We start from the raw sequence: 13,273 nt of genomic DNA on the forward strand, positions 1-13,273 counted from the left end.
TTGTGTAGACCAACATGAAGTGCCTTTTAATTGTCAGACTTTGGTGACCAGCTCTGTATCCAGTGGGGAAATTCTCCTATTTACAAATCTGTCACACACAAGGGCTGGGTTCACAACATGGTTAGTGACCAGCACCATTTACTCTCCTTGATAGCTCTGTGCTTGCTGGTTTCCAGCACGGCAGAAACCAGGCTGTGGCTGATCTTTTCCTACCCAGTTCTTTGGTTTCTGCTTTTGAAATGGCTTGTGCTGCAGTCTGCTTTGGTGCCATCCCACTCAGTCTTCCTGTGTGGACTTCACTATTTTCTGAATCTCTCCCCATGCGTCATCTAGATGGTGGGATGAGCGGACCCAGCGGAGGAATAAGCCTGTAGGAAATTGTTAGATTAATATCTATATCCTCATATACAGCAGGTTGGAAAAGTAGTAATTAAAGATATTTCTTCTTCTACTCCCCTTCGACTCTGGGCTCTTGCTTTGATTGGGATGGTAGCAGTATTACCATAACAGTAATAGTCTGGAAGAGGAATATTGAGTAAAATGCCGCAGCTGAAGGAATAGGAAAGGTATTTGGATATCCCAAATGGGCATATTGTAGCATAATCCGAATCAGTCAGTGAAATTATGCAATAAAAGGTTAAACTGACAATTTGATTGCACCACAATTGCAAAGGACTAAAAGGAAATGTTCTTTGAAACCCCAATGTATAAGAGAAATTGCTAAAGTTAACTAAGGTTTCTTTAAAAGGAACCCCCCCCCCATTTTAAAATGTTTGTAATGGAAATTAGCAATACAAAGTTGTCCACACAAAACGATGTGGTTTTTTAAATAAAAAATAAAGTTTCAAGTCCTCAAGAAGACTGAAAATTTGCCAGCCCTGGGTTCCTGCTAGTGCAATGGGCCTTCCCCTACTCCCTCCATGCTTCAAAGCAAGTTGAGGGAAGGAGAGAGGAGGTTTTTCCATCATGTAACCAGACACACTTGTGCTGATGAAACATTTGTTTTAGTGCTATATTGAATTCCTCTCATAATTCTGTCCTGATATGGTGGGGGGCTTGGGTTTGGTTACAGACCACAGAGTCCAAATAAAGCAAGTTGATGTCCCTATTTTGAGAGAGAATGGGCTTATCTATCCTACCTTGCCAGAGCAGCAAACTCTGCGGCTCCACGGATGGCCAGATAACCAAGGGGTTGTGTGCATAGAGCGGATTCAGGAACTCCTCCCCTTTGCTGTTCAGCCAGGGCCAGAGTGAGTGCGTCTTCTCCTTCACTTCACAGAGCTTCCTGCAGGGGAAGATAGTGACATTTTAGTCCCTCTTGCGGGGTAGTTCTGAGCTAGAACAGTCTTCACCAACCTCTGGAAGAAATCTGGTTAGTAAAGGCTATGCTAGAATGTGGAGAAGTGCTTAATAATAAATACCCAGGTGCTGCACATGTTGAACTACCCTGCAGTTTGGGGGTAGGAGCGGAACCCTGGAGGGAGGGTCTGGCTGGCTGGCTGGGGGTGTCTGAACCAGAAACTTGAGCACTCCTGTAAGGGCAAGGAGGGAGACCTTGTGGTTCCCACCAACAGCCAATGTGGCCAGTGATCAAGAATGAAAGACGGCCACGAGTTCCCCGATCCTATCCTGAGATCTACAATGACAATGAATCCTGAGATCTTGACAATAGAGAGGGCTGGTGTGAGCAACTGCAATCGGATGTGCGTAAGCTGTTTTGTACTTGTAGCTTTTGGGTGCCCCTCCCATCTTGTGGCTGCATCTCTGTTTCACCACATGGGGGTTGCATCCGTAAGAACGAGTAACCATGAAAGCACGGTGGCAATTTCTCACCTGATGGTGACATTTCCCTGTGAAATTAGATTGTGTGTGTGTTTTTGCTATTTGTCGCTCTCTCCTATACACATAAAAATGTAAGGGTGTCACCACACAGTCTCCATTAGAGGATTTGTAGTGCCACACTACAAACCTGGTTTTGCATGAGGCCAGGATGGGAGGGGGGAGCAAAAGAATAGGCAGGTTTAAAAATGGTGGTTTTAAACAACAGCAGAGGTTTGAATAAAGCAGGGCTGGCAGGAAACAGAGGAGCTGTGAGGGGATGGGGGTTTGGGTGAGATGTATAGGGAAGGATGGGGCTGGAGTGGTTGGCAGAGGTGCAGGTGGGGTTGGGGAACAATGCAAGCAGGGGCACCAGCCTCTGCATTTGTGTTTGTGTGTGTCTGGATTTATATAATCACTCAACCTGCACAGGGCTAGTTCTTTTTAGGGGCACCTACCATGGTGCAGGACGTGGGTGGCGCTGTGGGTTAAACCACAGAGCCTAGGACTTGCCGCTCAGAAGGTTGGTGGTTCGAATCCCCGCGATGGGGTGAGCTCCCGTTGCTCGGTCCCTTCTGCCAACCTAGCAGTTCAAAAGCACGTCAAAGTGCAGGTAGATAAATAGGTACTGCTCCAGCAGGAAGGTAAACGGCGTTTCCGTGTGCTGCTCTGGTTCGCCAGAAGCGGCTTAGTCATGCTGGCTACATGACCCGGAAGCTGTACGCCGGCTCCCTCGGCCAATAAAGCGAGATGAGCACTGCAACCCCAGAGTCGGTCACGACTGAACCTAATGGTCAGGGGTCTCTTTACCTTTACCATGGTGCAGAAGTGCTGCCTTTCCTGCTCTTCACCTCCACCATGTGGCGCTGTAATGTATAAGAGCCAGTAACAATGCAAGAGTTGCATTGGAATTTCCCATGACCTTTTGATTGTGTGAGCTTGCTGTGAACACTTGAGCTGTTGCCATCAATTTTTATCCTAGCCCTGACTGCCATTAGATTGGAGGAGTCACAGTTCAGGAGCAGGACACCTGTGTACCTTCTGGCAGTGTGGGGCCATAGCTTAGTGGCAGAAGGTCTACTTTGCATGTAGAGGGTCCCCTGTTCAGTCAATGGCATCTCAAAGCACAGCTGGGCAAGACCCCTGCCTGAATCCGTGGCAAGCTGCTGCCAGTTAGAGTATGCTTGCCAGGCCTCCCCCATCTGGCCTGTGTGGCCATTTCAGCCAAGCCTTGCCCACCTGCCCCTATAAAAATAAGGATGCCACTGGGCCAAAGAGGGGCTTGCAGGCCAGCAAAGCCCAGGGCACAGGAAGCCAACCATCAGCTCTCAGCTCTATGGTTTGAAGCCCTGACAATCACTGGGATCCTGTCCACGGGCATGTTGATGGAGATTTAAAGATCTGGCTGGCTGGCTGGATCCAGTACCCCACCTCTGGTGTAGAGAGGACCGAGTTAGATGAGCCAGTGATCTGACTCTATAGGGCAGCTGCCTATGAAAGCTCAAATTCCCAGTTCAAATCATTGGATGACATTTTGAAGACCTGGTCAAGCTGTTTGATGCCCACCCTGCTGCCGAGCCTCTTTGCCTCTAGTCTCAGTATTGCTCTCCCAACTTTTGCCTCACCTTTCTTTCTCATTGTTGCACAGGAAGGTCCCATAGGGAGACGTGTAGCTGTGCTCGAAGAGCGCCAAGAGGAAGCCCTCGTTGAACTCCAATGATAAGGGAAACTGGCGCCCCAGTTGCCAGACGCAGTCAAGGAAGAGGAGGAAGGTGGGCGCCTCATGCTTCAGACGGACATGGGAGTAGGCTGAGTGGGCGCAGCGGAGGCAGAACGGATGCCCAGCCTGGGAGGAGAGGAGGAGCAGGGAGCAGTGGGCAGGTGGGAAGATAAAAAGGGGGTAGCTAGTCCTTATGGCCTCCTGTGTGCATGCACAATCACATGCACACAGGAATGTACATGTAGAAGAAGAAGAAGAAGAGTTTGGATTTGATATCCTGCCTTTCACTCCCCTTAAGGAGTCTCAAAGCGGCTAACATTCTCCTTTCCCTTCCTCCCCCACAACAAACACTCTGTGAGGTGAGTGGGGCTGAGAGACTTCAAAGAAGTGTGACTGGCCCAAGGTCACCCAGCAGCTGCATGTGGAGAAGCGGAGACACGAACCCAGTTCCCCAGATTACGAGTCTACCGCTCTTAACCACTACACCACACTGGCTCTCACATGTGATGGCCACACATACCTCTAGCACACAGGCTTGCTTAAATGGCTTTTAGCAGCCTTCACCAATCTGGTGGACTCCAGATAATTTTAGACTACAACTCCCACCAGGCCCTGCTAACACGGCCCAGTTCCCACCAACCCCAGCATCATACAGCCATGCTGTCTGGGGCTGATGGGAGTTGTAGACTGACCTGGCAAAGATCCACCATATAGAAAGATCTGCTCAAGGCTACCGTACAGCCTTCACAATTAGGAGCTAATGGTTGCCTTATCCTTTGTGGAAAAGGCTGGTTTATAACGAGTCAGTACGTAAAGCCAGAGATAAAGGGTGTGCGGAGGATAATCCCATAGGATCTGAAGATGCAGGGCAGCAGGACACCCTTCAGACTGAGCCCTGGCACTTGAAGCCCCACCCAGCGCAGGTACCTGTATCCACTCCCGTTCCAGCAGCCCCTGGAACCCAGCGAGTGTCCTGCAGTTGGGATCCAGGATGACCTGGGCAAGGGCTGTCACCAGCAAGGTCGTGTCCGTTCCTTCGGCTCCGTGCACCAGGACGCAAGCCTCCTCCCTGTAAGCAAGCCGCAGAATGCTCAGTAGCTTGGCACCACCCTGCCCAGCCCAACAGAAATGGGGTCCTGCTCGAGGGACCTTTCCTCCCATCTTCTGACCCCTCCTTTCTAATTCCCCTTTCTGGTCTATTCTCCACCTGCCTCTGCAGAGTTCACCTGAGCCCCTGTTGCCCCAGCCTGCTGCAGAGGATGGGAGAGAGGGAGGTGTCTGGGTCTCCCCGCCTGCATCAGTACCTGTCCATGCACTGGGCCGCAAGGCAGGCGGTGCTCAGGGCTTCCTTGACGTGATACAGCCATTTGGAGGCTTCAAGCTTGCTCAGCCAGCGGTCCATGTTGTGGGATGGGTCGTTGCAAGCCTCCACCAGCTTGATGAAGCTCTCTTGGAGGGGACGACCCCTGGGGGGGGGGGGGGTTGGCAGGAAAGGAGCAAAGAGAGAGAGAAGGAGACTTGGTCAACATGTGGGGGATAAGCCATTCGGTGGCTACTAGCCATGAAAGCTACATTCCCCTTCCACAATTGGAGGATGGATGCCTCTGCTCATCCCTACTTCCCTTTTTGCCCTTGTTTTTAAAGCTCCATGTCTGAGTATTGTTGTTTTTTGTCTCTGCACTTTCCCTAGGAAAACCTGTGCTCTGCTGCTGAATCGGAGCAAATGGCAATCAGGTTTTTTCGTGAATTTGAGGCAGGAGGAGAATTAAGGACAAACACAGCCGCCTTTTACTTTTTGAGCTATTAACTTGTTTGGTTATAGATGGAGCTTTGAGGGGGTTGGTACTGTTGAAATCGTATTTTTTTAAATTGTTGATCTGAAATAATAAAAAAGAAATTAGTCTGGGACCTGGAGATATGTAACTTGATCCCAGGCCCATCATCAGTGATATTTCCTGTACTATCTCAGCAGAAGAAATTACCTGTAAACCAGGTGATGCCTGCAAAGTAGACAGAGCCACATAAGCACAGACCACACCCGGCTCTGCTTATTCTCCTTTGCACTTTAAGGAGAACATCCATCTCTTCCCTTCTCTTGGACTTTTTCTTTTAAAATCGACTTTCCTTTCAAAATCGGTTTTTCATTCCATTTGTGCCCTGGTATGCCCTGCTTGTTATTTTATTTCTCACATTCATACCGCACCTTTCCTGCAGGGAGTTTATACAAATGTGGTTCCCCATTCCCTGTTTTATCCTCACAACCACCCTGGGAGGTAGGTTAGACTGAGAGAGACGGTCACCAGCCCAAAGCCACCCACTCAGCTAGACGGTTGAGCTCTGATTACCTACTGCCCCATTTCATTTCTGGGGCCCAGAGGGCATGCTCACCTCTCCAGAGGCCGGTGAAATCTCTTCCAACCAGGATAGGCGCTCCGGTGCTCTGTGCCTCCCCCCAGCATCCTTGCCTGCTTGGCTGCCTGCGCTGACCTGGTCTCCAGGACAAAGCCGCGGTCCCCACCTGCCAGCACAGCGTGCAGCAGCAGTTCATCCTTCCGGCAGCGCTTCCGGTTGGGCCCCACCAGCGGTTGGCTGCTGCGGAGCATCACCTGCCAAAGCAACATGAAAAGGATGGTGGGGGCGAGGGGGCTTCTGTGGCGGCACTGGAGCAGTTCTTTTCTGCTCTCTTGCCCTGCAGTGGCCGTTGCAAATCCCTGCAGGAACACTGCCATAGGGGCCAAGGGAGTCCATCTTTTCTCATCTGTTTTTAGTCTATTGCTGTTTTAGCTTTCTGGAAGTCTTAAATTATTGCTGTTAATTTTTCTCATTGATGATTTTATTTTTTGTGAACGACTCTGATTTTGTTTTGCTTTTACAATCAAGTGGTGTATAAATTCCATGAGGTGGTAATAATGATAATAATAATATCCTTTGCAACAGGGGCGGCTCTAGCTCAGTAGTAAAGTGCAGAAGAAGAGCCTGTTGGCCCATCTAGCCCGGCATCTTGTTCTCCCAGTGGCTGACCAGTGTCAGCCCTTCTGCGGTTTCCAGGAACTGGTATTTAGAAGCATTTCTGCCTCTGGCTGTGGAGGCAGAGCACAGCCATGATGGCTAGTAGCCATTGATAGCCATGACCTCCATGAATTTGCCCAGCCAAGTTGGTGGCCCTCACTGCCTCCTGAGGGAGTGTGTTCCATAGCTCCATAGCTGCTTGAAGGAGTTTCCTTTATCTGTCCTGAATCTTCTCACATTCAACTTTGCAAGTTCTAGTGTTATGGGGGGGGGGGGGAGTTTTTCTCTTCCCACGTTCTCCATACCATGCAGAATTATATAAATTCCTACCGTGTCGCCTCTTACTGAAAAGTCCCACCCGCTGCAACCTTTCTCCACAGGGCAGGCTCTCCATCCCCTCCTTGATCATTTGGGTTGCCCTTTTCTGAACCTTTTCAAATGCCACAGTATCTTTTTAAAGAGGATAGTCCTTTTGCTTTCATGCAAAAGGTCCAGGTTCAGTCCTCTGATGGGGCTGGGAAAGGGCACCCCTGTCTGAAACCCCAGAGAGCTGCTGAGCTGGCTAGACTTTGCCTCAGGCTCCCTTCCTGTATTCTTTCCCAGACCATAATTGAGCAGAGAACTATTTTCACTAGTGGACCAGTGGTCTGGCTCATGGCAAGGGAGCTTCCTAATGTAACTGCACAACAGATTACAACTGTGCATCAGTTATGCAAGTTCACGTTGCACCATTTCTTGCCTAATTCTTGCTCCGAAGGGCAGCTTACTAATTTACCAAATAAGTGACATGCTGCTTTTTTTTGCATAACTTGCTCAGCTTCAGACAAAACATGCAAGCTTGTTTTCTGAAGCTCCATCACCACCACTCGCCACCGCAGAATAACACAGGAGACTAGGAGTGGGTTGTCTGTGGGAAGATGGGTACAGGAAAGAGACACTGGACTCACAGTCCCATTCTTTTTGTGGTAATAGCTGAGGATGGGGAATCGTCCCCCGTGACGGAAGCGGGCACTCTCTCTCAGGGCTCCCTCCTCCACTTTGGTTGGCACGATGACAACGGGTGGGTAGCTGGAGCAGGCCCCAAAATCCTCATTGACGTAGCTGAGCCTCCAGGCACCTGTCTGGGAAGTGGGTCAATGTCAGATTGTTTCTCATAGCCTGCAAGGCAGAGGTCTGGAACTGCTCTCCTACAGCCAGAAGCAGCCCAATTGTTTGGCACTGAGCTCCTCCCTCAGCCTCCCCATTGCCTTTGGTGTGTGTCCGCCAACCCCCACAGTGGCAGGTTGGTGTATGTGTGTGTGTGTGTGTGTGTGTGTGTGTGTGGTGCGGTTTTCTTTAAACTGCAAGGAAACTTCAGGCCAAAGGAAAGGATCAGGGCAGTTAAGTTGGAGGACCCCTTGTTATAATAGCAGCCTTAAAAAAAAAGTTACATTTAATCAGGTTTAATCATGTGTAGATAAAATAAATGATTACAGTGGTGCCCCGCAAGACAAATGCCTCACAAGACGGAAAACCCGCTAGACGAAAGGGTTTTCCATTTTGGAGGTGCTTCGCAAAACGAATTTCCTATGGGCTTGCTTCGCAAGACGAAAATGTCTTGCGAGTTCCTGCAGGGTTCCCCCCCCCCCTTTTCCCAAGCCGCTAAGCCGCTTAACAGCTGATCCGCTAAGCCGATAAGCCGCTTAACAGCTGATCGCTAAGCCGCTTATCAGCTGATCCGCTAAGCCGCTTATCAGCTGATCCGCTAAGCCGCTTATCAGCTGATCTGCTAAGCCGCTAAGCCGCTTATCAGCTGATCCGCTAAACCGCTTAACAGCTGATCCGCTAAGCCGCTTATCAGCTGATCCGCTAAACCGCTTAACAGCTGATCCGCTAAGCCGCTTATCAGCTGATCCGCTAAGCCGCTTAACAGCTGATCTGCTAAGCTGCTTATCAGCTGATCCGCTAAGCTGCTAATAGCGCTAATCCGCTAAGCCGCTAATGGGCTTGCTTCGCAAGACGAAAAAACCGCAAGACGAAGAGACTCGCGGAACGGATTCTTTTCGTCTTGCGAGGCACCACTGTATATACAATTTTTAAGGTAGATTCTATATAGCTGGTCATTTTTTGAAATGGAAGTTTTATTCGGAAATTGTCAGGTCCAGTGTCAAGTAGAAAATAAGATATAGGGAGAAGTTAGAATTAAGTAATGGAAAAGAAAGTAATAAAATGCACCATGGAAGGGGTGGTGGTGAAGAGGAGTCAATATTAATTGTGTGTTTCTTTTATTTGAAATGTTATTGTTTCAAGTGTAAAATGAAAAGGAAATTTGAAAAAAAAAGGAAATTTTATCTGGAAATTGTCAAGTCCAGTGGCAAGTAGAATACTGTTTCTTTTGATGCTGTCATCCAGTTGGGTGTCCCCTCCAGGGACTAAATGTCCCACCACCCCACCCTTTATGGGATATGGGGAAGAGGCAGTTCAGGGCCAAGAGTTGGCTATCGGGTGGGATTGCTTGCCCTGCCCTAGGGGAAGAGGAGACATTTTGATGGGTGCCAGGGTGAATGGTGTGTGTGTGTGCTCTGCGCAATACGGCTTGTGGTCCACACTAACTGCAAGGCTGGCAGGGAGTGAAGGGGTGCTGCTCCTTTGGACATGGAGGGGAGGAAAGTTGCCCCCCCCAGCCGTCACCCCTGCTTTTCTCTGCCTCTGCAAAACCACAGACCCTCGTGACTCACATCTGCAGCTATTTGCTGGTAGAATTCCTCAAGGCGGTGCAGCCCCCACCCGTCTTCCAGCTTCATGTTCTGGGGTCTGTAGAAGAAGGGGTACGTCATCATCACTGACTCCACGGAGGAGAGGGCCTGCGAGAGAACAAGGGCGGTGGATCATCCCCAGGAGCTTTCCCCACACCTAGCCTTCACCAGTCTGGGGGCCTCCAGATGTTTCAGATTGCAGCTCCCATCGGCCCCAGCCAGCATGAGGCTCATGGGAGTTGTAGTCCAAAACATGTAGATGGCACCGGGTTGATGAAAGCTGGCTGAGACCAATTGTGTCTTTTTGAACCAGCAGCGCCCCCACAGACCCCGCCGCTGCCACTTACCTAAACAACCTGCTTAAGGGGCTCTGGGTCTGCCAACCATGGGGAAGAGGGAGCGGCACAGACTTAAAACATCTCCAGTGTCTAGAATTATTTTTGTAAACTGCTTTGAGGGTTTCTAAACAATCAAGCGGTATATAAATTTTAGAAATAATAATAATTTGAAAGCCCTGAGCTTCGTGAGTTGCAGCAGCCAAGAGTTTGTGCAGGTAAAATTGTCAGATGGATGTGTGTGTTCTCCTGCACCAAAGCACCTTCTCTTTATCTTGCGGGCTATTTCCCCACCCTTTTTCTGTTTGGTGCTGTTAACGATAGAGCAAGGCTGGGCTGATGCATCAGGGTGCCAGCTTTTACTCTAAAAAGAAGAAGAAGATATTATAGTCCTTATGGCTGCAAAGAGATGCTTGGAACCATATGGGCAAGCATCCCAGAAGCCAGAGAGGGAGATACTGCAAAATAATAATATTGGGGTGTGTGTCTGGGCGTTAGTGTTCTGCATTGCCCAGCCACACAACTATATGTCGTTGAGCAGTCAAGGCGGCATTGGTGGCCTTGAGTGCATCTCGCATGACATTCTGAATTGTGCTGCATGCGCAGCTCTGGCTTCTCAGAACTGGATCCTGGGGAAGTGATGACCTTTCCTGCCATCGCTGCCTTGCTGCTCAGGGACATCCCTCTGGAAGGGTTAATGGTGCCTGATGTGGAAAAATAACTTGGATCTTTTTCATGCTTTTCCACCTCTCCGTATTGTTTGCCTTCCAACAAGGAAATCCCGAGGTGAACAGAGGCTGCCTTTGCTAGCGGGTTAGTGACGAACAAATAAACAGGCCAGCAGCAACTCTTGCCAAAGAGCCAGAGAGCCTTTCAGTGCTGCCTGCGGGATGCAAGCCAGCCCCTCCTGCAGCCAGTCTTGCAACACCCCCCAGTCACTTCTGGGTGCTTCTAAGGCAGCGGTCAGCAAACTTTTTCAGCAGGGGGCCAGTCCATTGTCCCTCAGACCAAGTGGTGGGCAGGACTATATTTTGAAGGGGAAAAAAGAACGAATTCCTATGCCCCACAAATAACCCAGAGATGCATTTAAATAAAACCACACATTCTACTCATGTAAAAACCTGCTGATTCCCAGATCATCTGCTGGCCGGATTTAGAAGGCGATTGGGCCAGATCCGGCCCCCGGGCCTTAGTTTGCCTACCCATGTTCTAAGGCCAGTGTTTGCAAGGCAAAGCTGCCCCGCCCCCCGCCTGCATGGGAGCAACTCAGGTATGTGCCTGGGAGGTGCAAGTTTCCCCCTTTCCTATCAACGGGGTCCTTTGTGGTCACAACATCAGACTGGACCTGGGTTCCAATTCTGATGCGTGGTCATGAGTCAGTGACCTGGAGCTTCTCATATGTTCTAGGAATAAAACGGGTTGTGGGCTGAGTTCCTTGGAAGAAATTCAATAAATAAAAGTTGCTGTTATAAAGACGGGTAATTTGTGTTGATTGGCAATACCGCAGCACTTCATTTTTGCTTCCTTTTTTTGGGGGGGGTAGAAGATAGTTGCAGCTGCAGGCTGGTCGCAACTGGCCTCACCAGAGACCCAGCCTGACAAAGGAGACAGAGAATGGTGGGGGGCAAGTCACTTCTCCCAACCCTGGGCAGAATAGCCTTCAGACAAATCCCATTGCCTTGGTTTCTCTTTTCCCTTTTGGGTTGGCTCCCTGCATTGTTCATGAGGCTGGAGTTTGGGCAGAGGGCAAGCAGTTGCTGATCCCTAATCTGTGGGAGTTGGGTATGCTTAGCCTGCAGAAGAGACAACTGAGAGGTTGTCAAATATCGTATTTTTCCGTGTATAAGACTAGTTGGTTTTTTTTTACCCCAAAACCATGTTAAAAATTTGGGGTCGTCTTATACATGGGTAGTGCTGAGGGGTGATGGGCGATTGGTTGTAGCCACGCCTGTTTGTTGGCTGCGTCAAGGGCCACTGTTGATTGGCTGCTGGTGCGCCAATCGTGAGGACGATTTGCTGCTGCTAGCAGCAACCCGGTGGCGACAGTTGGCTTCTGCGATGTGTGCTATCGTCTGGGCCAGTCATTATGGTGAGTAATTTCCGGCAATCTCCCCCCCCCCCCCGCCCAAGCTAAACAAGTGTGGGCATCCATCTCCCCCCCCAAAAACCTCAACAACTCTGAGCAACTCCCCCCACAAAAAGCTCAACAATTCTGGTCAATCCCCTCCCCTTTTCTTAACTTTGAGTCCCCCAAAATAGGGGGTCATGTTATAGACAGGGGCGTGTTATACATGAAAAAATATGGTCTCTTCAAATATCTGAAGGGCTGTCCCATGGAAGATGGAGCGAGCTTGTTTTCTGCTGCTCCAGAGGGAAGGATCTGAAACAATGGATCCAAATTACAAGAAGAGAGTAGTTTATTATAAGTGGTAAGAGCTATTTGACAGTGAAATGGTTTGTTCTTGGATTACTCGTACCTACGGGACCGCCTCTCCTGGTATGCCCCACAGAGGAACTTACGGTCTTCAAATAAAAACATCTTGAAGGTCCCAGGCCACAGAGAGGTTAGGCTGGCCTCAACTAGAGCCAGAGCTTTTTCGACTGCGGCTCCAACCTGGTGGAATGCCCTGTCGCAAGAGACAAGTGCCCTGCAGGACTTGACATCTTTTCGCAGGGCCTGTAAGACAGAGCTGTTCCACCAGGCCTTTGGTTAGGGCACAGCCTGACTCCCTCCTTTGGCAATCTCTACAAAGCTTTAGTCTATGGTTGCCATCAATTTGTATTTTAATTAATTTTTAGAATGTATTTATAATGTTGTACTGTTTTAGTGTTGTTAGCCGCCCTGAGCCCGGCTTCGGCTGGGGAGGGCGGGATATAAATAAAATTTATTATTATTATTATTATTATTATTATTATTATTATTATTATTATTATTACTAGTTATAGTTTGGGACTGAAACTACGCTAAGCCAGGGATCATTGGTTTCTCCTAAGTGTGACTGGGGAAATGCACAACAGCCCGGCTTAGTGCATGCATGACTAACCATTAACTATGGTTTATAGTGACATGTGCACTGGACCCGTGTGTGTGTGTGTGTGTGTGTGTGTGTGTGTGCCCCTAGGGCCCTGCAGATGTTTTGAATGACAGGTCAGCCCAAGTCAGCACTTCCAGATATTTCTGGCTACATACACAACCACTGTGCTAGCAGGGGTTGATGGGAGTTGTAGTCCAATACATCTGGAGAGCACCTGGTTGAAGAAGGCTGGTGTACATCATGCATACACATGTACCAGCGAGATCTGCTTTTCTGGAGGGGATAGGTCTGGTCTAGCAAAGCCTCCTGCCCCCTTTGGCTGGTTGAGAGAGTAGGCCACTCAAGCTAGCAACCCCAGGTCAGGAATGCTGGTTGCGGGCCACCATAGCAGCCTAGATTCAGGTACTGACACTCACAGGCTCAACTTGGACCCTCCACACTTACAGATTTTTAAAAAATAGAACCAGAATTTAAGTTATGTCTTTGCCTTCCTGTTATGATTTGGGGGAGAGAAGGGGAACCTTAGTTACTCATCCTACCCTCTAGTTGTCATTTTGAGCTGCTACAAAGTGCTTTTCCTTCCCTCAAAGGCCAAGGTAATTTAATCTACCATTGGAGGGG

The 13,273-nt window shown here is 49.3% G+C and overlaps 2 protein-coding genes across 4 annotated transcripts in view; one reads left to right on the plus strand and one right to left on the minus strand.

Annotated features, from left to right (window-relative positions):
* The window catches only part of LOC114601669 (myotubularin-related protein 9-like), a 16,985-nt gene continuing 3,712 nt past the window's right edge, over positions 1-13,273 (minus strand). For both annotated transcript variants that reach the window (XM_028739021.2, XM_028739020.2), the window contains 8 exons: positions 9,265-9,390; positions 7,495-7,668; positions 5,927-6,144; positions 4,843-5,004; positions 4,466-4,607; positions 3,444-3,664; positions 1,140-1,285; positions 1-368 (listed from right to left, as the gene is read on the minus strand). In XM_028739021.2, coding sequence (XP_028594854.2) covers positions 277-368; positions 1,140-1,285; positions 3,444-3,664; positions 4,466-4,607; positions 4,843-5,004; positions 5,927-6,144; positions 7,495-7,668; positions 9,265-9,390 — 1,281 coding nt within the window. In that variant the 3' untranslated portion in view covers positions 1-276. The remainder of the gene's footprint in view (positions 369-1,139; positions 1,286-3,443; positions 3,665-4,465; positions 4,608-4,842; positions 5,005-5,926; positions 6,145-7,494; positions 7,669-9,264; positions 9,391-13,273) is intronic.
* FAM167B (family with sequence similarity 167 member B) overlaps positions 11,685-13,273 on the plus strand; it is a 17,075-nt gene continuing 15,486 nt past the window's right edge. For both annotated transcript variants that reach the window (XM_028739023.2, XM_028739025.2), the window contains exon 1: positions 11,685-11,706. The gene's annotated coding sequence lies outside the window, so the exon portion shown is untranslated. The remainder of the gene's footprint in view (positions 11,707-13,273) is intronic.

Source organism: Podarcis muralis, chromosome 7, assembly GCF_964188315.1.
Source record: "Podarcis muralis chromosome 7, rPodMur119.hap1.1, whole genome shotgun sequence".
In the NCBI taxonomy this organism is placed as follows: Eukaryota; Metazoa; Chordata; class Lepidosauria; order Squamata; family Lacertidae; genus Podarcis; species Podarcis muralis.